This window comes from Schistocerca serialis, chromosome 5, assembly GCF_023864345.2.
Source record: "Schistocerca serialis cubense isolate TAMUIC-IGC-003099 chromosome 5, iqSchSeri2.2, whole genome shotgun sequence".
NCBI classification, from domain to species: Eukaryota; Metazoa; Arthropoda; class Insecta; order Orthoptera; family Acrididae; genus Schistocerca; species Schistocerca serialis.
In genome coordinates, this window is record NC_064642.1 from 204,463,223 (window position 1) to 204,489,494 (window position 26,272).

The following is a 26,272-nucleotide window of genomic DNA, read 5'->3' on the forward strand; positions in this document are numbered from 1 at the left end:
ATACTCTAGGTGCAGCTACAGTGGGGAGGCAAAGTTAATCCATGCAGCCTGAAGAAGGAGAATAGCCTTTTTAGTAGTAGCAGGGGCAACAGACTGGATGACTTATGGTCTTGTAACATTTGCTGTGCTTATACTGTAAACAGCTGAACAAGGGGAAACTATATCCATTATCTGCCCCCTCCCCCAACTGCATGCAGTTCTACTGTACCGTTTAATAATGATGGCATCTTCTTGGATAAAATAATACAGAGGTAAAATAGTCTCCCATACTCAGAAGGATGTCGTCATCTAGAAAAAGAAAACTGGCATTCCACAGGCTGGAGCGTAAAATGTTCGTTTCCTTAATGAGATACATAGCTTAGAGAATTTAAAAAGGGAAATGCATAGGTAGAAGTTAGATGTAGGGGGACTAAATTAGTGAAGTTTGGTGGCAGGAAGAGCAGGGTTATCAATGCAAGATCAGATAGGGGCAATGCAGGAATAAGTCTAATAACAATGTGGGTTAACTAGTATGAACAGCATAATAACTGCACTGTCACAGCAAAGACAGACACAAAGCCAACACGCACCACCACAACTGTATGCCAACAAGCTTTGCAGATGAAGAAGAGAGCGCAAGAATATAAGACGGCATACAGGAAGTTATGGAGATAGTTAAATAAGATGATTAATTTGGATGGGTAACTGTAATCCTGTAGTGGGGGGAAAAGAATGAAAGAGGAAGCCACCTGGTAAAATTTTTGCACAGAGCATAATGTAGTCATTGCTAAGAATCATGAACAAATGTTTTATATGTGGGAGAAAATGGAGGGCATTGTAAGGTTCCAGATTGATCGTATAATGGCAAGACAGAGATTTCAAAACCAAATACTAAATTGTAAGATATTTCCAGGGTCATATGTGGATCCAATCCTAACTTATTGGTTACGAACTGCAGATTAAAACTGAAGAAATTGCAAGAAGGTGGGAAATTAAGGAGACATGGCGTGGATAAATTGAAAAAACCGGAGGCGGTTGAGAGTTTCAGAAGGAATAATAGGAAACATTACACTAAAGCAAGAGAAAGGTACACAACTGAAGTGAAATGGATAGCTTTGAGGGATGAAATAGTGAAGGCAGCAGAGGATCATAGACGTAAAAAGTCACAGCTAGTAGAAATCCGTGGATAACACAGGTAATATTGAATTTCACTGAGGAGAGAAGAAAGTATAAAAATGAAGCAAATTAAGCACGCAAAGGGGAATACAGACATCTAAAAGTGAGAAAATGCAAAATGGTTAAGCAGCATGAAAAATGGAAAGCTGCAGGAACATGTATGACTATGGGAAAGATAGATGCTGTTGACATGAAAAATTTCGAGGCTTTTGGAAAAGAGAATCAACTGTTTGCATATCAAGAGTTCAGATGACAAGTCAGTTACTAAGCAAAGAAGGATGGAAGGAATGTGTAGAGTGTCTGTATAAGCAAAACAGACTTGGAAAAAATACCGTAGAAAGGGAAGAGGAAGTACGTGAAGATGATACGGGGGAAGAATTTGAAGCAGCACTGAAAGATCTAAGTGGAAATAAGGCCCCAGGAATAGACAAAATTCCCCACAGAATTTTTGAGATCTTTGTGAACAAAAGCCATACGAGAACTATTCCACTTGGTGTCCAAGATAAATGAGACAGTGGAAATACCCTCAGATTTCAAGAAGAAAGTAATAATTCAAATTCAAAAGAAGGCAAGATGCTGACATTTGTGAATACCAATGAAACATCAATTTAATAAGTTCTGGTTGCAAAATGTAGACACAATTTATTTACAGAAGAGTGGTGAATATCCTCATGTTATTTAATATGTAAATTGAGCAGGTGGGAACGGAAAAAAAAGAGAAATTGGGCAAGGGAGTATTTCAAGTACAGGGATAAGAAATAAAAGTTTGAGGCTACCTGATGACATTGTAATTCTGTCAGACGTGGCTATCAACAAAAGTAAAACAAAGGTTATGGAATGTGGTCAGATTAAATAAGTGATACTGTGGGAATTAGATTACAAAATAAGACACTAAAATTAGTATTGAGTTTTGCTATTTGGGCAGTAAAAATAACTGATGATGGCCAAAGTAAAGAGGATATAAAATGTGGACTGGCTGTGGTAAGAACAGCATTTCTGAAATGGAGAAATCTGTTCATACCTAATATAAATTTGAGTATTAAGAAGTCTTTTGACAGTATTTGTATGGAGTGTAGTGTCATACAGAAGTTAAACATGGACATTAGGTTGTTCAGACAATAGGAGCTTTTGAAATGTGATGCTACAGAATATTATGCGGGTAGATTAACTAATGAGGTGGTACTAAATCAAGCTGGGTAAAGAACAAATTTATGGCACAAATTGAATAAAAGATGGGGCTGATTGATAGAACACAACCTGAAGCGTCATGGAAGAGTCAATTTGATAACAGGGGTTACCAGTGTGGGGGTAAAAAAGTGTAGAGAGACACCTAGGCATGAGTACAATAAGTAGATTTCAGATGGATATATATTGCAGTACTTATTTAGATATATCGACGTTTATCTAGAATAAACTAGTGTGAAGAGGTGCAATCAAACCAGTCTTTGAATTGAAGATCAAACAAATAACTTGACAACCACACAATTAGTTAATGGCTGGCAGTCTCACAATCACGTACAGTAAAATGCTGAATAGTCACTCCTTCCAAAGCCAGAAACAGATCAATTAATTCTTGGAGCAGATGTTAAAACATCTTGTCTCTTTCCTTCCTTTATCCTTTCTCCACTGGTCAGCTCTCAACATAAAATTCTGTGCAGCTCTTTTATAAAATATTAGCCTTGTTATGTGGAAACTACTATACTGAAACAGCAAACACAACTTTTCACAAATACACTGGAGATGAGTGAACTCTGCAATAAACATCATTAAACATATTTTGATAAAGTGTAGAATATAGGAAAATGGATTGAATGCACAGCCTGTAGCCCCAATGAAGCCACCAGTTTCCTCTTCTTATGAACCACAGCCAACAGTACTAGAACAACAATTATTCCTTTGGAGGAGGAAAATGTGTGTATACTTTCATTTATTACAAATTTTGGACATGGCCATACAAAAATCAATATTACCACACCTGTTCAATAAGTAAGCGATAACATTGTTCATGCTGTTTCATAACACACATTCACTTGATATCTTACAGACTGTTAAAAAACAGAGGTAGTATTTGGACGAATTAAGTACACTGTCAATCACATTACATACCAATAACTGTAGACACTGATTTATTCAAATATTGATTTGTACAACATATTGATTGTTTATTTACAGCCATCAATCGCAACACATATTTCCAAAAATTGACAACATCTTTTTATTTGTACTTTTTGAATTACATTATAGAACATAACTGTGTGATAGAACAAAATCACTGTATGTCCTTATCCACTTTACAGCTGCAGTTGCATATAAAGGCATACATCACAGTGGTTTAATAAAATTCAGCTACAAAGTTAAGGCTATTGCAACCAGATGAAGATGGTGCTTTATTTAAAATTTCAAAAACTTACCTGATGTGTAAAATGAGTCAAGTAAATAAAACAACTCTCTGCAAGGAGATTTGTTATAAGAGGGTTGTCCCTTCTGGTTTCTTCACTTCACAAAATACTGAGCAAGCTGTCATTGCAATAACACAGACATACAAATAACTGTTCGGATAATCTACAACTGAAAGTTTAGTATTTGCAATACTGAAAATGAATTTCCTGACAAACACAATTTTAGTTTAGTTATTTGACTACCATTTGTTGATTCAAATTATATTCATGTTATATAAATTTCTCCTCGGGAAAAACACTCAGCACTCCTTTTTTACTGAAAAGAACTTTCACTAACACAAACCATGAGTTTCTTTTAGCATATAAACAGAACTATACTTTCATCTCATTACAAAGCTTAGGCATGGGCTAAATACCAATAATAAATGAAATCTAATTATCTGTAACATTGAAAGTACTATTTATTTTACTTATCATCCTGTTTTAGGAAAACTATTAACTGTGTAGTGTGGCTAATACTTTTTTTTTTTTTTTTTTTTACAATTTTATGCAATCCAACAATGCGATGTTTATATGCAAATATGGCAAAGTGTTCAGCTTAATGAAGGCACATTTTTCAACTGATGCTAATACATAGATCTGCTGTTACGGGCATATGGTAGTTTACAACCATTCTGAGACAACACGGTAAACATAAAACACTCTACTGAGAGCAGGTATTCTTAAAGCTATCGAACAAGGACTGATATTAAATGCTTGACAAAGATGTCTATATACAATAAACAAATGAATATGAAGAGTATGTATCAGACAATAACTGGCAGGTAAGTATTCCACTGAGCACAGAGCAAGGTGGAACATGGATGATAAGCACAGCTTAAAATAAGTGAGAGTATAAAAGGAAAACTGGTGAGAAAATTATACTTCCAGAATACATGAGACAAAGACATGAGGTATATAAACAGATGATTGAATACACGTAAAGCACAGACAAATGGCAAACAATACTTAATATGATGCTCATAATTCCTTTACATGGATACTGAAACACTTTACTCTCAGAACCAGATGTAACTTGCTGAAGCTTTCTCCCCCCCCCCCCCCCTTCATCTAGAAAAACAAAATTTATTCTATGTTCAGAAAGCATATCCCACAACAGCCAAGCCATATGCAAACTTTACTACAAGGATTCACAATCTCAATTAACTCAGTGGAACTCCACTAAAACCTGTACCTCGAAGCAAACTTGTTCATTTTAAACCATACCTATGTACCACAATGCATGTACTTAACAGCACCAATATTGCATCTTACCTACAATTTTGATCCAAAAACAAAAAGCAGTCTGAGGAAAATCATACGCTGTCTTATTAGATGGCACTTATTGTTTCTTGTGCACTGCAAATCCTGGAGAAAGTTATCTGATAAAGTGAGGGAACAAATGAAACAGGTGGATTGTTACAAGTATTTCCAATAAAGAAAGAGCTCTGTAACTAATGTAGGGGGTAGTCCTTGTCTTCTCTTCCAGACAAATATTCAGTTAATACCCCAAGAACTTTTTAAAACATTCAACATAACATATTAATGGAAAGGGGATGAAAGAATTGTTCTGGAACAGCCAGGTAAATGTGGTAACCCACACATGAATGTCCGACAAGTGGTGTCTGGCAGGAAGTAGTCCACGTGCATCTGAGGTAAGAGGCACAGAATAGAAGAAGAGTATTGAGAAAACAGAAGAGTGTTCACACATTTACAAATTTCACTAATGGTGTGGAAAAGAGACCAGAATGAAGTAAGAGTTTAAGGAAGGGGTGTCTACTATGGTTTCAACATTTTGTTTACTTGCCTTTCAACTGCACAATGTCTGAATATAGGCATACAAAGGGCAGTTGATTTTACGTGCCCTGATGTTTGTATTTCAAGTTACTGTATAATTGTTATGTATATTCATTGTGCTAGCAAAGATCTAACTCCAAACAAATCAGAGCATGGGGGACTGTGTATGTTGGTGGAAACTGAGACAAAAAGTCTGTAACAAAACTTTTATCACATTTATCTTTTCAGGATGAGTACTGAGAAACTGATGAAATTTTTAAAAAGATGATGATGCTTCTAAAAGCAGAACAGTCTTTAAATACTGTGACAACAACAACAGGAACAAAATCTGCATTCTATTCTCCACAAAAAATTAAAAAAAAAAAAAATAGCAAAAATTTCACACTGAAAGGTTTTGAACATATTTTAAATGTGAAAGGTATAATACGCACTATAATCAGGAATGTATACCTATCCAGCATGTAACCTCACAAGAAATAATATTACCTACATAACTTTTATCCAGTATGTTGCTATAGCTTTGCAACATGTTCTCTTATCATGTGGGGAAAAAAACACCTACATCTTTACTTGTCATCTTGTGTGTACTGTAGTGTGACTTCATATTTTACAAAGTTTATAGAATCTATAAACAGCAAAAGTGCCATAAAGTCAAGCTCAATGTCGACATAACAACAGTCAAAATCATTGTTACCAATATGGCATTTTGTATATTAGTATTAGATTAGCACAATAACATACAGTAATCTAAATATAGTAGATCTTGTTTTAACTGTCGAACTGAACTCTTACCTGATGTAAAAATATACTGGTACTGACATTAAAAATTTCAGTGTTTCATTACAAGTGCTTGAATGGCGTGAGCCATGGTGAAGTAGTTCAATGCCATTATCTTTGCCCGTATTCAACTTAGTTCCATTCAGCATGAAGAGTATACAAAGCTAACATGAAATGAATATGGGCAATAGAAAGACTTGTATGATAATTGCTATTTGTCTAAGTGCATGTTGGTTAGTACATAATTTGAGGAACTGTACTGACAAAGGTATGTTGTACCTACAGTGACTAAAGAGTCAAGCAGGCTTAAATTTAAATTTTTCTTTTACCCTACAACTAAAGAGGTGTTTCCATGAACTCTTTCTATTTGCATTGTTTGATATTATCCAAACTCTAAATTCTGTTTAAAATGGGTTCTATCACTTATCTACGTTAGTCACAGCCACAAACAATCCATGACTGTTCTTTCAGTTTACATGATTGTCAGCGTGTCACTCTTCACATCCAATGTCAACAAACATTCATTAATAAACTATGAAACTTCCACAACTGATATAACACATAAGAAATCACAGCAAGGTAAATATCCCTTCACATCACTCTCTAACAGTGATCATTAACAGCAAATACAGGTAATTTTATGGCACATATAAACACTAAAATTTCTACAATAAGTTATAAATTGAAGTAGCTGTGTAATACAACAAAAGATTAATACTTGGCCTATTTCCAATTACACCATCAACAATAAAACATCATATTTACAGAAGTATTTTGGCAGTCACCAGGTTTGTATGTAATAATAACAACTTATTCACGATTTACAGTTTCCTTTCATACAAGCCTTAATAATCAATTAAAAATATACTTTCTCACTTTTGTACACAAAAACATTCATCTGACAAGGAAAAATTCTTTTATGTTTTGACTTAAGTTCTTTTACACAAAGATGCTTGTAAAGGAGATACTGACAATAAAGCTTCCTTGTCATCAATATAATGCAAACATGAGAACATCCAGAGCACTAAATTTTCACGCATAAAACACCACATACACTTTCCAACTTTTCCATATTTTATCAAAGGCTATGTAATGTTAACAATCCACAGTCCATTAGTTTGCACCATTTCCTAGGCATTACACCACTTACAACACAAAAATATATTTCAAAAAGCACAAATACCAGTTATGGTGTTAACCTAGGAGTAACAGTCTTATTAAAAAAAAAAAAGAAAACTATCATAAGATGAAAGTATCAAACAATAGGACCAGGTGCAACAAGCTGATAGTATTAAAGTTAATGAAGCTGTCAAAAGGCTACCAAATGACTAATTTCATATATATGCCTGGCTCCATACCTTATCCAGTATCTTCACTGTCTTAATGACCGCATCAGTTCGGGCAAGTTCAGGTTATTCAAGTCGAAGGCGACATCATCAATACTACTGAGATCCATGTATGCCATTGTATCATAGTCGACATCACCACCACTCGAAACCCCAGGGTAGCTGCACACAGAGAGACAGACACTTTCACTCTTGTTCACAACATTTACCTCTCTGGAGTTTTAAAATCATGCCACTTCAATTTCATGCAAAACAAATTCACTGCTGACTATATTTATTACGCTACCTAAGACATTACAGACACTACTGAAGTGACATGAACAAATGAAACTCCAAAGTGATGTCTGTTATGTACAAGGTTTCACCTCTAGTCAACAGGGGAATGAAGCAGCAGTATGCTTGCTGAGCTTAAGGATAGAAAGAAATACTGTCATTATCTCATTTTACAAAATGTGCCCTGACAAAACTGCACTGTGGCAAGCAGTGCCTTATAAGAAAGGTGAAAACATTGATATGAAGAGGGCATAACTGTATAAAAGTGTGCATAATGATGTGATGCTACCTTTTACTGTAATCTAGCCAGTGTGCTAAAAAATGATTGCTAGCCTCCAGGAAATGCCAGATCAGCATCTGGACAGGTCACATCACATTTAACTGCATTTATGTCAATTCCCAACTAAATCATTAGTTGGCAGTCACTGTATTATTCAACGACAGGAAATCAGTTTTTTTTAAACAATTTTATTCCTCAGTGAGCTTTAATTTCTCTAGTTGACTCCAGGTGAGTTCGTGCATGTCTCTCTCTCTGTGTCTGTATCAGTATCATATTCTCTCCCTCTCTCTATCCTCAAGCATAATGCTGCCCACATTCCTTTATTACGACATAATTTGAGATTGTTATGCAGAATAATGTTTCTAAATCCACAATCTGACAAAGAGAATAATTAATGCAACTGAAACCAAGCAATTTATTGCCATTTCCATTAGTAGTAAAAATAGAAATTTTTGCTTTTTAGTAACAGTAAATAACTTACCAAGTGCACAAAGACATATAACACAGCACAAATGAATATCTTCCAGCAAACCCACTTTTCTAGAATGCTGGGTTTACACATATAAAAGTTATGCAGTAAGAATGAGTTGTGTATAAAGGTGTGTTGGCAAAAATGTACATTAAGAACCCTTTTTTTCTTTTATTTAATTTCTCAGTGGGTCACTAGGGTGCTGAAACGGTGTAACAGTGGAGTAGGAAAGTCAGTGTTGCTAGGCTGGAGTATGTGCAAAGATATAAACAGGGGACAGAAATGCAAAATTAAGTATAATAAATGGAGGAGGAATGGGAAGAAATACAAACAGAATTTGGGGCAACAATATATGGCCCACAACAAAAAACCAGTGCCTGGGAAAATCTCTGCCAAACAGGTGGTTCAAAAATGTTGTAAGCCGGTCTAACAAAACCAATGTATTTAATGGAAGACTCATAAGATTAATTGCATATATTACATTTTAATGCATAATCAGAGCCCTTATTGTTGCCTGTATTATAAATAACTTTACTTATAAATATGAATTGCTCTCTTTTTAATTGCAAAAGTAAATACCAATATAGTACACTAAGTTTTGGAGGTCAACAAACTGCTGTTTGAGGAATTCTGCAACTTAAGACTATAATGCAAAATCAAGACATTAGCTTCACTATGCACTGAAATAGCAGATATCAAATGCAAGGAAACCGAGGAGGCCATTTTGTGCAGGCACCGCACAATTAGTACTTTTTGAGAAGAAATTCAGAACAAATTCAGGTTTGTTGAAAAAGCTTGTGCATGGTATATACAGTCACTGCTAGAACTCGGCAAATGGTACGACAGAGATAAAATGTGGCAGGTCCTTTTGAAGCCAGAAGGGGTAAGCATGAAAACTGTCTAAATGTCTAAACAAACTGCAGGGTGACCTGTAGGATTTTCTAAAGAAACACACTGAGAAGCTACCAAAACAAGAAAGCAACTACTCAAGACATAAAAATGAAAAGCTCTGCCTGAGTTCCACACTGAATGTTAATTAATTTGAGCTATTTTCTGGGGAGAATGTAATTTACACTTAGGAGTACCACATTCTGACTCATGGGTATCATGACAGACTGTTTCTTCAGTTAGTTAACAGTGAAAATGAAACAGAAAAAAACTGAAAAAGAGGTCAAACTGCACCATTTTCAGATGGAAGCAGCACATTCAAGACTGCACAATCATACAGAGAAGGTTACAAACAAGCAAGACCAAAGAACTAATTTTTGTTTTGATACAAGAAGCAAGGAGATTTCATTGATCTGTGCACTACTGAAAAGCAAATCCACAAAGACCCAAAATGCGAAATGACAGATTATGTTTGGATGAAGATAGCCTCAGACTCTCTGACAGTACTTCAGTGCCACAAGAGTCACAAATATTTGCAACCTTAATACTCTGCAAACTTAGCAAAACTATGCAGGGGTAAAAACATTACATTTCCGCCTGTGATAACTGAATTGAATAGCCCACCCAATGTGATGTTTAATCACTGCAGAACATTCTTTTGCAACAATATTTATAGCCTTCAGTGAATTCTGTTAAACAATGGGAAGCTCTAACAATGAGTAATGTGAATTACAAGTATGGTTTCTGTTTCATTATTTTTATACAAAATAAAACCAAGAAATAGCTTAAAAGCTAAATACTTTCAGTGACATAAACATTGTAAACTGAAAAATCATCTACTTCCATTGGAATGACAATGTTTTTGCATGAACATCCAAAAATCTTTTCTCATATCTTGGTTTTTAAAGTTGCACACTGTGAAAATTATTGTACATTAATAATTGTTAAACTCATTTAAACTGATTACCAATGGCAGAAGAAGCATTCACAAATATTTGGCTTGTTTATTTGTCTTTCTTCTCTCCTGAAAAATTTGCATATTCAGAGTTACAACACTTTTCCTAACAGGTATTCAATTGTAAAAAATGGAAAAATACTTGAAGTTAAATTCATGTAATTTCTTGATCAATTCACCTTTAATAACCTTGATATGTTGGGGAATGTGTCCCACAAACCAGACCTAGTGAGAAACTTGCTGATAATGAAAAAAGTACAGTAAACTGGTGTTCCGACCAAAGACAGGCAAGGAACAGAATTAAAATTATAAAAATAAACTGCCCACTCGCCCATTTGAAAGACTAAGGATAAAGTAAAAATTGATATAAAAGAAGAAGTAAATACTTCAATGGAGACTGTTACAAGAATCTTCATGAACTATTTTATTACCATTTAGAAGCCAATACAACAAAGGAGGATTTTTTTTTCATCACCAAAACATTTATTAAGAATGAGAGATGGCAGCCAAGTCAGAATGCAGACAACTGGCAAAGTAGGCTTCTACATTGAAAAAGGCAATTACATTTGATGGAAACAGTAAGATAAAACAAGACTGATCGCATTACTAAGGTACTTTTTATGATGGCGTGAAAAAACGTTTTTTGGTCTTTAATTTTGCTCTACAATATGACAAGTTTCATAAAACTGGACATGTTGTGTTCCTCTCAGAACTATAGAAGACGCCTAAAAGGAGGAGAAAAAGAGGATTAGATTAGTACTTGTTCCATAGATCATGAATATGACACTTCATAATGATGTGGAACGTGTTAGGTTATCAGGTTAATAAAAGTGTCTATACAAGACACAACATATTACATGACACTTAATATTTTTTCTTCTTTTTTGGGTGGGGGGGAATTTCCCACTTACTACATCCAAAAATTCATCTAATGAGCAGGAGGAGTTGTCGTTCAGAAATTCTTTTAATTCCCTTCAAATGCTATATGGCTATCTGTCAAACTTTTGATGCTATTAGGTAAGTGACCAAAGACTTTTGTGGCAGCATAATTTACCCCTTTCTGAGCCAAAGTTAGATTTAACCTTGATTAGTGAAGATCATCCTTTCTCCTAGTGTTGTAGCTATGTACACTGCTATTAATTTTGAATTCGTTTGGATTGTTAATAACAAATTTCGTAAGTGAAAGGAGGAGAAAGTGGGGGGGGGGGGAGGGAGGGAGAGGGGGGGAGAGAGAGGGAGAGGGGGGGGAGAGAAAGAGAGAGGAGGGGGGAGGGGAGGGAGGTTGGGGGAGCTGCAAATTTAGGTATATACCACATACGTTCAATCAGAGTCCATTTGGATCAATAAACATCTGTATTTTATGCCTCCACTGCTGAATACATTTCTGCATGTTGTTTTCCACAAACTTGTGCATCAGTTCCATAATTTTCACATCCCATTGGAGTTTACACCACTTATGTTGCAAATCCTTATCCACAGAGATTTTTACTAACACAATTTTTTTTTTTTTTTTATCTTGTATATAATGCTACCTTAGAATTTGTAAGGATTTTCCAATTATATTGAGGGATGGTTGGGATGCATGGCCACCATCTGGAATGACCCCATATGGTATGGATTTTAGATGCTTACAAGGAAACACAGTAGAAACCTTTCTGAAGGGGAGAGAGAGAGAATAATAATTTAAAATGGTATGGAGATGGAATACTAGCTCAGATGGATAAGAATGGGAAAAAGAACTTATTGCATTGTCGAAAAAACTATCCCAACAAAAGCATGCCATGATTTAGAAGAAACTATGGAGAACCCTAAATCATGGTAGCAAGACTGGGATTTGAACTCTTGTCTTGCATTATTATTAGCCTTCTATCTTCATCACTGATTGTCAGTTTTGGAAAGGCATGGTTCATGAAAATTTAGCAAAGAGGAAGAAACTGGTTACGATATAGTCATTTTCTTTGTCAATGGAATGGACCTAGCCATAATGTAAAGAGGAAAGCAACAGCACATCTGGAACATGCATTCTGGAACACTGCACCAATATGTAAATAAAGTACAACAACAGTCATCTACCATAAACTTTGCATGAACGCCTAATTACTGTTCTACTGGCAGTGGTGATATGGATTTACCTTTTCCAAAAATAGTTCTTTCCAGGCAGCTATGGAAGAATCTAAATTTTCACATACAATCTGAACTATTCTGCAATTTAGCAATCACAGACATTCTAAAAATGTGCACTGGAGACTAGAGCTACATGTTACATGGAGTTACGAGTTACTATTGAATTGAATTAAACACTGGTAGAAGGAAAAAACCCTTGAGACATATGATAGCACCACGTAATAGTTTCAGAACTGGGAACATTACACAAGAAAATTGTTGCTTTGATTTTAATCTTTAAATTTTTATCTAAGTGATTTCTTGTCAGCAACACCGCCATTCTCTAAGTGACCTAAATTCAAACATCACAGGAACAATAAACTTCAGGAAAAAATAACACATTAAAACTTTTTCTGAAAATGAATACTGATACTCAACTGGACCAGGATATAAACGGAAATATATGGAGATATTTATTTTAAGTTTGACTTGGACTTGTAGATATACTGTAATAACCTATCCCATCTTTAGTGCAATCTTCAATCATAGGTTTCCTTTGCTCAAATAATACGAGAAATTACAGAAAGAAGTTAGAGGTAAACACAATATAAACTATTATGAAGTGGCAAAAGAAGTAAGGACTTGTTCTCCATTGGGGACAGTTGCAAACAAATAAGGACTAAATTTCATGATATTAGACACTTTGTAGAAAAATGATAATTGCTTCCACTGGTAATAATATTTACTGTTATACTTCACTCTACAGTTTAATTAACTGGTTATGACTGCATCATTTTATTAGAATTTACTGATATTAAAATTTACTGAACATCTGAATATGAATTAAGTCTTTAAATTATTGTTTTCTTTCACAATAAATCAATATATAAAACTATGTTAAATACAATTCTGATATAATCTCTTTGCGCCTTTGAATGGAGAGGTTCACAGAGACATGTATTACTCTTTTATCATAGCCAGATCTATATAAGGCAACTGCTGGATATAGATTATTAACATTTAAGAACACCTGAAGTGATGTAGATGATGCTGATACAGGTAATACGAGGCTGTAAATGTCAAGAAATACCTCACAAGTGGATGACAAACGTTGGACATGTGACGTCACCAGATGACATACCCTTTTGCATGAGCAGCAGTTGAGCTTGTTGATCCTCCGTAGAGGAGAAAAAGGGGTCCTAACAGACAGACAGGTAACAAATGACTAAAGAAATATTTTTTTCCATGTGAAATAATAACAAATTAAAATTTTCAGATACTGTGAAACCTTGCTTCTTGCCAAATGCCACGATTCTAGATCATTGGGAAGTATGCTATAGGTTTTGATGAGCGAGTTTGCGACTATCAAAATATATTGCATAAAAGGCCCTATTTTTTTTTTTTTACTATAATATGTAGAAACTTACATTTTTTTACATCATCACGGGACTATGGACCTAAATACACAACATAAATTTCAACTTGATATGTTTACCAGTTCCTGAGAAAAAAGCTTGTTAACAATTGGCCAGCCAGCCAGCCAAAGTGATCCTGTAAGGGTTCCCTTTTTACCAACTGAGGTATGTAACTCTATAAAAATTTGCCACGTCTTCTCAAACGAACAGTATTAAAATGTGCATCAAAGCTTTATTACAGTCATTCTGCAAAAGATGTAAGGAAACTACCATTTCAGTAGATCATTCAAATTAAAATTCAGTTTTGTTCGAATGAGTCTGAACGTGCTACAAATGACTAGCTGTCAGCATTTATGAAGCACAGAAAGCTACTCTCCAGATGTACTCAACTACCTACAAGGCAAAGTAGAACAACAGAAGGGGATGTAAGTTGGCTGTTTCCTCCCCCTCCCCCCCCCCCCCCCCTCCTCCCCGAATGATTTGTCCTCCTATTTGCCTTAGGTGGTTTTGAGAAAGCATGCAAACCTGCATCTGTGTAGCTGGATGAGGAAATACATCTGTTAAAGTGAGTCCAGTGTCTTAGCTACTGCACCAACTTGCTCAGGACTAATAGGACAGACCTCCATTCACCTCAAGGTGGAAGTGATAAGTGCCAAATAGGTGCATAATAAAGAAATATCATCAACTACTAGATTTTTGTAAATTGGCTCCTTTTTCTGAGCAGAAAAGAAATTTATCCAGAAAAACTGACACTTTTCATGCACCACCACAATTTGTGTGATTGTTTAGAGCGATCAGCAATGAACACGGGGAGGATGCAAGAGGATATGAGACACTTGCAGCAGTTAGGTTATGGTATCGTTTATGTATCTATAAGTGCAAACTTCCTCTCTGCCTTGAAGGAGACTGAAATTATAGAAGCCCATCTGACATGGCTACTTTTTATGCGTGTATCATTTATTACTTCATCACAAAGGTTAGTTGTCATCTTTTTTCTTCTTTCTTATTTTCCTTAAGAAATCAATGGTATGTGATAATGTGGTCATCTGAGGGAATGTAACTAGGAGTCAGAAATTATGGGAATCAGAACAAAGACAATCCTCCTCATAAAGCCTACACAATTATTGTTCACCACATATGGTGTTCAATTTATATGGAAACTAGGTACTTTACTACAGCTAAAATAAATGAATGAAATGATTTGAACATAACAGCCTGTATTCCCTAGTCTTTGGTTTCATGGAGAATTCCTGCAGTGCTCCATGGTTTTCTCACCCACATCTCCCAGCTTGCAGCTGCTCTGCAGCTTCCAAATACTGAAACATGTGCTTATCAAATATGCTGCAACTTCATGAAACAACGAACTGGATTTTGTTGTATACTGGTACAATTAATAAAAAAATCAAATAAGAAAGCACTTACGTAAATCTCTCTTCCTATGCTGGTCATCTTGGACTTAGTCACATCAAATGAAATAAAAACAAAAAAGGTTTTCCTTTCTAAGTAGCAGCATGCATAAATACCATCTTAAAATTTATCTATGTAAAACCAAACAATGGAAAATCCAGGACCGAATAATGACAATATTATGAAAAGGATAGATTGCTACTCACCATATAGAGGAGATGCTGAGTTGCAGACAAGCACAACATAAAGACTGCTAAAGATGTGAGCTTTTGCCCAAAAGGCCTTCTTCTAAAGTGAAGACACACACACACACACACACACACACACACACACACACACACACACAACGATCACTGTCTGTGGCCACCAAGGCCGCAAAGTGAGCAACTGTGCACAATGAGAGAAGCAATCTGGTAGTGGGGGTAAGGAGGAGAAGTGGTGGGGAGGGGTAGGGATACCAGGGTAGGGGTGGGGGCAGTGAAGTGCAAACCTCCCAACTGCACTTAGCTGGCCTACCCTGTCCCCACCATATCCCTGTATGCTCCCACAAGCAGCACTTTATCATCCCATGTGTGAATTTTGTGTGTGTGTGTGTGTGTGTGTGTGTGTGTGTGTGTGTGTGTGTGTGTGTGTTTTGTCTACTTTAGAAGTAGGCCATTAGGCCACAAGTTCACATGTTTAGCAGTCTTTTTGTTGTGCCTGACAGAGACCCAACATCTCCTGTATATGGTGATTACCAATCTACACTTTTGATAGGGTTATGCAAAAAGCCTACTAAATCTCCACTGAGACAAATTTCCCAGTGTCTTTGCTACTTATCAGACAGTCTTGCTATCTTTAACCATTTCCTCTCTTCGAACACACATAAGATCCCCCCCGTTTTGAAAATTTGTATTTGCATCCATATCCATCTTCATTTGGAGAGCTTATTAAATCACTTTTATTGCAAATACTGTAGCATGCCACATGTTTGTGAGCTATATCACAGAAGTGCAGCAGAGGGGTGAGGGCAGAGAACATCTTTTAAATATTCCAGAAATGGTTCCAGTTGCTGCCTTTAGTGGGAAAAATATTGCAAGGAATATTCTAATGCATTATGTACTTTTAGAATCCATAATTCTCCAAATTAAGTTCGTGTGAAAACATTCCACATTAGCAGTAATCTTCATTCAACTACGGTAGCTGTTGACAGATTTTGAAATTCAAGTAATGTATGCACGTGAAAGATCTATTTTTTCTCACCTAGAGCTTTGATTTTAAATGAAATTTAAAGAATTCCATGATAATGATACAATCCTTGTTTTAGGACAAAATTGCTGCGGCAATACTTCCCATTAAGAGACTAATTTTTTAGTACTGCTGAGACAGACACACAAAAATACAGGAAACTCTATCTGCTTTGGGAACTATTAGTTCCTTCCTCGTGGAGTTGAGAATCGTTACTGACAAAGAGCCCACTATGAGAGGGACCCTCAAGTTGTGAGGATGATGGCAGACATATCCCTCTTTCTTCCCAGAGGAACGAACTCATAGTTCAACTTAAAAACATGTTAAATTGTTATTTTTCAATTTTCTTAACTATGGTCATTTTAAACAAGGATTTATTGTAAGAAAATTTTCCTTCTAGTAGAACACTGGAAAATAACAACAGATTTCATACGTGGTTCTTCCAGTGCCTGTTAAAACTGCATAAAAAAATGCCATATTTCAAGTGGAAGTATAAAAAACTATTACCATTTTTTTACTTAGAATTCAAAATTGTCCGCACAGTTGACTTTTTTAAAAGTATCAATACTTGTTTCTTACAGAATGAAGTAGAAATACAGAAATACTTTAAGTAAACAACCATTATCTTTTACTTCAATCAGTGAGAACGTGTGGCTACATAAATTAGCTACCGTTTGTTATGCAAAGTCAGAACACACAGTTATATATTAAATCTGTTATCATCCACACATTATGCCCATCCAAGATTAAGTCAGTCCATTACTTTCTTAAGATAGAACACAGAAACAAAACGTGAATTAACTTAGTATAAATACATAAGCTTGATAAATATCAAGTTCATGATCTTCTAATGGTAGAAATAAATCAGTTAACAACTTGCAGCATTTGTCAAAGAAAATTACTATTCAAATCACTAACTGTACAAAACATTGAAAAGGAGTTAAATTAATAACTACAGATTTGCTATTTAATATTGATATACCTCTGTTACAGTCAAATTTAATGAAAAATATGCCTATAGCAAATAAATACAATGGTTAGCTTTTTGGATCAATACTTTCTAGTGGCTAATATGTTTTGTTTTATCTTTCATGCAGTTGATAATGAGCTAATGCTGTAATAGCTTCGGTATCTACTTTGTGATTCACTCTGCAAGTATAATTCTGGGATGATGTGAAGAAGTAACTAGTGTCAGAGAAAAACATTGAAACGTATGACAGCAATTGACATTTATTAACATTTTATTTATAGTATACACTGAAATCACAAACATCACAAATGGAGACTTTACATTTTTGACTGGAAAAATTAAAAACATTCTGACGAACCAGTAACATCATATGAATAATATATTTATTACAAAAGTTTCAGTTAATAACTCTCAAGATATATCTGAAACCTGAAGTGTTAAAAAACTGAAAAGTATATAAAAAGATATGTTACATTTTGTCAAAGAGTCAGCCTTAAAGTCTGTTATGTAATAGCAACACACTGTAAAATTTGTATCTGACAAGTCAGGCTCTGTAAATACTTTGCTGTTAATCATGGAGAATTTCAGGTTTTCTTAAATTGCATTTCCAGAGCCAAATACCTGAGGCATATCTATTACATTTATCTAACATTTCTACATAGTTAAGTCAACATGGATGGAATATTAATAGCACATTTCAAAAGTTACATTCATGAGTAATTCTGTACAACACAATAATGGGAATCATTAAAAATAAGGTGATTATATATCTTAAAAGATAAACAAATATGGAAGGTCCATCAATGCTGGGCAGAACATCATTAACTGTGCAGTTGTCAAACTTCTACTAGAAATACATTCTGGGAAACTACAGCTCTTGGAGCATAGAGTTTTCATAAAATGTTTTGATATTAATAAAGACAGCACTGCGAGGATCTTACTTTAAAAATTAGTCTGCAATTCCACTAAACTATTTTAAGACTGTCCAGATACTAAAAATGCAGTACTTAGTTCCTATGGGTTGTTGTTAAAGAATATCTAGATCATAATTAGAAAGTTTGACATGACTGTTTACAGGGAGCCATATAATAAAAAAAAATATGACCTGCACATGAAGTGAAAGGAAATGTTTCTGAGAATTTGGTTCATCTATTTCAAGAAAAATAATTCCTGCCATAATTTATATAACAAAAAGGGGAGGGGGTCCCTTTCCTACTATGCAAGTCCAACAGAGGGATCAACATCCAGTAGGTGTACAAGATACGGAATGTTTTTCTGTAAGCTGCTACTCTCACTATGAAACAGTGAGAGACATATTTCTTATCATATGCAACATAATTACACCAAACACTAATCACTGGTAAAATGACCTTTCCATTTATAGTTCTCTGTGGTTCTCTTATCTAAAAGCATCTAAACGAACATTTTTAAGTACCAATGACACATAAAAATCATCAGTGAAATCATTCATCTTATTACTTGCATATCTAGTCTCAATCCAAAGACTAATTAATAGCCCTATCTGTGGCAAAGCACTGCACATGTTAAAGAAATAATGTCCTATTATCAAGATCAACAAAGTCAAAAAATGAAAGGGCTTTATTCATCACTCTGATGGGAGACATAAGTAATGATGAAACACGAGTATGATAAAACACGATTATGACGACGAGCAATGTAAGAATTTGTTAGAGAGCACAAATAAATGTGTACAGAGAAAGGAATCCTGAAGCAAATGAATTTAGGTTCACTACAACACACAAAATATAAGTTCTCCTGAAATACTCATTGTGTTTTTGCAATATGAATTCACAATTCCAATTACTCAATAATATATATTGTCTTCCCATATGCACTGCATCAGCAAAGAGAAACTGAAAGCATGCAAACACTTATATGAAGGTCCAAAAAATCTTCATTTACTGATTACAACAAGTGCATCCAATCAAAGGACAAAATTAAACCCATACTTCCACAATCTGAAATAAACAAAGTATATGTATCACACAAAGGAGCAATGACCGAGAGCAGCTTTGTAGATATGCTCCAAAATTACAATAAAAAAACTAGTTATGATCATAAGTTGATGCCACCTGAATGAGACATCATGTGGTCTTGCACAACTTGTACAAATTGATTCTCATTTCAGTTTCAATTGTGTGGTACCTACTTCAGCCACATCAGACAATAGTATCTCATTTTAAGAAACCCACTTGTCCACTCAAAGAAATCTAATCCACTAATGGACTACCATTAACAATGTAAGTAACCAGTGTTTCAGGATACCAGCAGTTACACCTGAAGAAATCACCTGAGATGTTAATGTTGTTACTATAGTGAATACAGTTTCTTCAACAACTTATCCAATTAGGATGTTCACCTCAACAGGCCATTAAACTTCATGTGGAATTTAACAATCTGTATGTTCATAGCACGTGTATCAAGCATTCTTAAAGTATCAGGAAAGCAGCAGCCAGTGCTTAAATCCCTGTGTAATTACTGCAAACTACATTATAATTATACTGCATCATCACAGCATCATAGAAATAGGAAAAACTCAGCACAGGCATATATACAGTCTTCAACTGTCATCTCAGAAACAACTTCAACAGAACTAAAAGCAGCTTATGAAAAGAAAACCACTGCTAACAAGTTCTGAATATTGCATACATCTTGCACTCACTGGTCACCAGACTATTTATTTGTTGTCATGCACAAAGTACGAAGAAATATATTAGTTAAAAGGTAGCAAAACTTATACAGAGAGCAGAAAGCAAAGTTTCAAACTCTCTTCAAAAATTGCATTCAGTTTCCCATCACATTCCGAGGAGAACCTGGGTCTATTGGAAAGTTTCAATTAATGCATGATGAACCTTGTACAGCACTTTGAATACTGCAACTAAAGAGGCTAGAGAGAGAGAGAGAGAGAGAGAGAGAGAGAGAGAGAGGGAGGGAGGGAGGGGGTGTTCCAAACAAGGGCAAGGAAGAAGATGGTGTGTGTGTGTGTGTGTGTGTGTGTGTGTGTGTGTGTGTGTGTGTGTGTGGACAGAGTGGTAGGGTAGTGGAAGGCAACAAGTAAATTCACATGTAGCTTGATGGAGAGTAAAAGAACGGCTATTTCTGACACCATACATACATTAGATTACCGCTCAAGGAACCTAAATAATCGTGGAAATATTCATATACTCAATTATTCTTGTGGGAACAGTGACCTCTCCTATGTGGTTGTACTTCTTGACATACGAAAAAGAAAGTCTTTATTACATAATACAGCTGTTAGGTGCTAGTGAGAATTGACAAGTTCACATTACATCGATGCAAAAGAATTTGATATTTAATTTGTGAAAATCATCAACTATATTAAACCAAGCATTAATTATTTACCTCCTCACACATGAAACACACCCCAGTTATTAAAGACAGTACACACATTCCTGCAAAGTTAGCTTTCTCAGAATTCAATTTGAAATAGAATATAAACACTGTCAATATTACTTTAAATGCTCCACAAATACTGATGTGATTAAAGTATTATTTTATTTTCTTTTAAAATTTTCAAAAATTTCATGAAAGACAAATATACCTAAGCTACACATCTTTCTTCTACTGCCATATATCATTCGATAAACATTATTATTATAAACAATATAATAATAAAAATTCTAAGTACAATACATGTTTTGCTCCCGCACTTACCCTGTTCTCTTTTTTTCTTTATTTCTGTTTTGCATCTTTTCTTTAATAAAATTTTGTTAAAACTTCTGAGGTATCACTGATACCTGACAAGTTACAACTATCAACTCACAACAAAACAACGCACATTAAACATTCTATAGTTACAAAAATATTTACACAATATAGAATAATGTTTATGAAAATGTCAGTGACAGCACAACATTACATCTTATAGACATACACAATGAGAAGACACTATGTCAATCAAAAACAACTGTAACCATTTTATCAGTTCATTTCACACAACATGATTCAAACGTCATGTATCAACAGGCAAGATTACTTTTATATATATCTAGCAGATATGCCTACTCTTACCCTTTCAAATGTTGAAACAATACAAATTTTCAGTTTTTACAACATACTTCTGAACGATTATGAAACCAAAACTATTCGTCTCTTATCCACAGCACTGAAAAACCAAACATGCAACTTCAAATATATCTGAAGCAGCACTACTCTGAACAACAAATCAGGTTTGATTCATGTTGTGCAAAATGTAAATAGGCAGAGAATGGGCATGATTTTATTTTTTTACTGACACAAACAATTAGATCTAACCTTTAAACATCACATCTGATACCAGTTCTGAATAATATTAAAGAGAGAAGGCCTCCTTAAAATTATTGCATACTATCACAACACATGACATATACTATTTCTCAGAGAGAGGAGTCATTTAACACAAAAAAATCTGACATTTATGAAGATAATGTAATATGGTGGGAAATGGTAAAAAATGTTACTGCAACATATTTGGAGCAAAGTCATAAAGAAAAACTGACAGAGGAAAATCTGTATGTTTATTAATGGAATCAGAATGAACATTATTTTTGGACGGTGTGATAAACAGAAATGTAGGACAGGGTGATTCCTCATTTTGAGAACTGAGACAATTTCTACAGTGCTGAAAGAACTGCATTGTCCTACACTCTCTCAAAAAAAAAAAAACGCCTACATCATGAGAACTGGACCGCTGTCTTGTAACAATAAAAAAAGTCTGTCTTCACCGCTATCAAAATTCCAGCCGCTGTCAACAAATTACTTCCCGATCGTTAATGACTCAATCGAAACAGCTGAAAAAAGGAATATTTCTAAACTAACCCAAAATTCTGGTGGCTGGTAAACACGTAGTATGAATACAAATGCAGAAAATTTAGGCTGCAAAATCATGCACAACATTTAACACAGTAAGTTTGATTACTTCTCAGTAATGACAATGTTTCATTAGTACATGTAAGTAGACAAAATATGTTCAAAAGTGGGTTATTTACAAGCATCAGTCCCCAGATTCATTTTAGGAACTTCTAATACAATCATCAGTTAATACAGTAATAAGAGATCTTTTCAAACTGGGAATGAAAATTTAATGTCATAAAATGTATACACAAAGGCCTTTTTGAAAAATGAGGAAAAAAGGAAAAATGGTATAAAAACTGATGACAAGATGAACATTTTACTACTCTACAAAATATTTTAATATAAAAGTTAAAATTTAAATGCAACAAAACAATTCAGATGCATAAAATGTCCAACTGCATCACCACTATGTCATCCAGCAGTTAATCCTAAAATAATTTACGGAATTCTCTTGGCGACACTTCAGTCTATGCCACTACACAATCACTCCTTGCCAGCTGCACTGTGTGTTTGATGTCATGGATGTAAAACTGGCAAACATCCTTTTATAAATCCATCACAGTATGTAAACTGGTGTTAAATAAAAAAGCAAAATATCAGAATGCTGCGTTTGGAAAGCTTTCTGTAATTTATTTCATAACCAAATAGCTAACATCAGACACAGTAAAAACTGAATGATAAAAAAAGGCCCTGTAAAAAGCACAATGTTACAAAATGGAAGTATTATAGGGCAATGGAAAAAAGATAAAAACAACTCTAACCAAAGAATTTAACTGTAAGTGAAAGAAAACACACAAATCAAAATTCTTGGCAGTTTAAAACTATGTAGTGTCCGTGCTCAACTCCAGGTATGTAAGAAATTCCAGCCATAACAAAGAAATTAGTAGATCAGTTCTGATAGTTGTCTAATAACTAATGACAAGAAATCTGAACAATAATTACCAAAATGTGTGGGTCCTTTTAGATGAAACATGATTTTCCCCACAACCCAGCCCTCTTCTGACACATTTTTGCATTTACTTGGGCCACAAAACTTTCAAAGATTGAACCAGTTATTGTTTTACTCTTTGCATGGTAATCAAAGAGAAATATTCGTTCTGTACCCAGCAGATGAAAAAAAATTAACTTTTTGGTGCAGTGCTATCAGCTTCCAATGGCTACTTTCATTGCTGTTTAACTTTTCGCAGGAATTGTAGACCCACAAAATCTTGATGACTTACATTGTTCCTACACCACCCACCCCATTTCACAGATCTCCTCATACTCTTTTGACCATAGGAAATTATTGTGTAGAGCAACGAATGTAATGGAGATAAAAGAAAACATCCATTTGCAGTGTAGTTCAGCAGTGTGTGCAATCTCCAGTCATGAACAGAAAAATGCACACACTGTTCAGACTGTCAACATACCTCATGGGGACATTTCTAGGTTACACCATGTGCATGTCATCACAGCACAGCAATAAGGACAGTCAGCAGCACAGCAACAGAGACAGTCAGCATGGGAAGCTCTCCACCAAGTTGGCGTACACTACATTGACATCATTTGAACAATGAATGCTACCATGAGAGACAAAACTCTGAAGCTAGTTGAAGATCGCTGTGGCCAGTAGCAGTTATGGACTGTAGGGGCTCTATTCAGCAATACATAATACTGTTTTTAATGTGTTCTTGTACTTGCACACACTTTATTAAAGTAACATGTAAGAACATTTTATTTCATTAATTTAAGCACTAGAAGAAGCTATACATTATGACTTTTTGACCTTTATCTGTCCAACATAATAAATATATAATAAGACAGTGGAATAACCTGTTGTAGACTTCCATTAGCTTCATTCAAACATTGAGGAAACACCACTGTTTACAAATAATAAGCCTAATGAAACTGGAATAAAACTTTCTAATTGTTACACTGTGGTATCGTGCACATATCAAACATGGCTCATCACTATTGAGGGTTATTTCACGGTTTTGTCGGGTTGGAACTGAATCCTGAAATCTAATTTCCAGCTCTATAGCCAAAACTTTGATGATGGAATGATCTTTCTATATGATAATTTACAAGCATACCTCACCAATGCCATGCCTCCTGCAGCAATCAAATAATTGAGATGGCTTGTGGTAATTGCTGATAAGAACACGTGCCACATTCACACTGGATGGTCTCAGGAAGGTCAACATCAAGGAGTGGTACACATTTTAGCAGCAATGTGCTGACCACTTATCGACAGCACAACGAGAATGATTCAAGCATGTTGCAGTGCTCCTTGTGGAGCTAATTGGTATTCAGTGTTATCCTGCATTAGATTTTGATTTCACAAAAGTGCAAAGATGTGCACTTTTGGATAAACTGCCTTTATTTTGGTAACTCTTACATTTTTATTTCACAATAAAGTTATTCTGTGCTTATTCTTTCACTATCTGCTGCCATTTAATCTAAGTTGACACATATTCATAGATAAGCAGGTGGCCCAAAAATGATTCAATAATTGACACATTACTTATATTATCAAACAATATACCACAATAAACCGAAACCAAAAGTCCAATGATATCAACCCCATCCCAATGATATCAATCTCATACCTGAGCCAAGAGAATAAAAATTTGCACCAGGCTCTCAAAATACATGGTTGTCTCTTCTACATATTGTTGAGTATCAGTCTTGTACTACTAGTATCCTGAGCACACACTGCAGCTGCCAAGGCTCAAGGCACCACAGTCAAACACTGATAGGTTTTCACAGATATCTGGAACCATATAGCCTACAATTATTCCCATATATGAAGGGAGGATGGTATAGGATCCATCCAGTGGACTCAGTGTTCAAAGTGGCCCCACAGTTTTCACTGGTCTGTGGGGAATTTAGGGACCAGGTAAATACTTACTGAAAGATCAGATCCTTCAAACCGATGACAACAACCACACAATGAATGTGATTTCCAACTGTAGTTATGTAACCATGTTGAACAAGACTGCATTCCACATGGATTAAAAGCCCTACACAATGACAAGAAAAGCGTCACACAGCGAGCAGTTCAGTATCAACAACAGCTTCATTCAGTTTGTGCTCAACACTGCAGTAACATGACACATAGAGACGTTTAACACTTTGATAGAGTCAGGATAGTGGCTTTAGTTTCAGCAGGTCATACACAGCAAGATGTTGCTGATCAGTTACACGTCACTCAATGTGGTGCATCTGAGGTGTGGTGAAAGTACAGAGAGATGGTAAATGTGAACGACATACCTCATAGTGATCATCCTTGCATACAACGACCAATGCAGGACCGTTTCCTCCAACTGTCGGTTTGCATGCGCTCAACATCAACTGCCAGAAATATTGGAAATGACTTGTACCAGGCCATAGGGACTTGTATCTCAGACCAAACAGTGTTTAGTAGATTGCATCAGTGTGGTCTTCATTCCAGAAGACCTATGAGAAGTTTTGCACTCAACCAACGGAACCAACACATTTGAAGGACCTGGGCTCCTGCACATCAACATTGGACCATTGCAGAATGGAGTACTGTGATGTTTACTGATGAGACCAGGCCCAATTTGCAACCGGTTTGGAAGAGCATGACACGACACCAGGAATGTCAATATGTTCAAGAAGTTCATCTGTTTGCATGTGAATGAGTAATATTCTGGGTGGCAATAGTGATGGGATGGTGGACCCCTCTGATTCTCATCTATGGCAATTTGACTGTTCCCCAATAACTGTAAGAGGTCCTACAAATGACTGTATGGACCTACTGACTTGAAGTCAGTGACAACTTTATCCTAGTTGATGACAATGCAAGACCACACTGTATTCTAGCAGTGTCTCTAATCTTCCAAGATGCAAAATCAATCAAACTTATGGGCTGGCACAACCGAGCATATTATGTTT

At 35.4% G+C, this 26,272-nt stretch overlaps 1 protein-coding gene across 5 annotated transcripts in view; it reads right to left on the minus strand.

The window, feature by feature from the left end:
- Nucleotides 1-4,645: 4,645 nt before the first annotated feature.
- Nucleotides 4,646-26,272, minus strand: part of LOC126481657 (signal transducer and activator of transcription 5B) — a 146,209-nt gene continuing 124,582 nt past the window's right edge. For 4 of the 5 annotated variants that reach the window (XM_050105578.1, XM_050105576.1, XM_050105577.1 and 1 more), the window contains one exon: nt 4,646-7,675. In XM_050105578.1, coding sequence (XP_049961535.1) covers nt 7,540-7,675 — 136 coding nt within the window. In that variant the 3' untranslated portion in view covers nt 4,646-7,539. Of the gene's footprint in view, nt 7,676-17,602; nt 22,946-26,272 lie in introns of those variants that run through there. The other variant, XM_050105579.1, reaches the window with a different exon arrangement.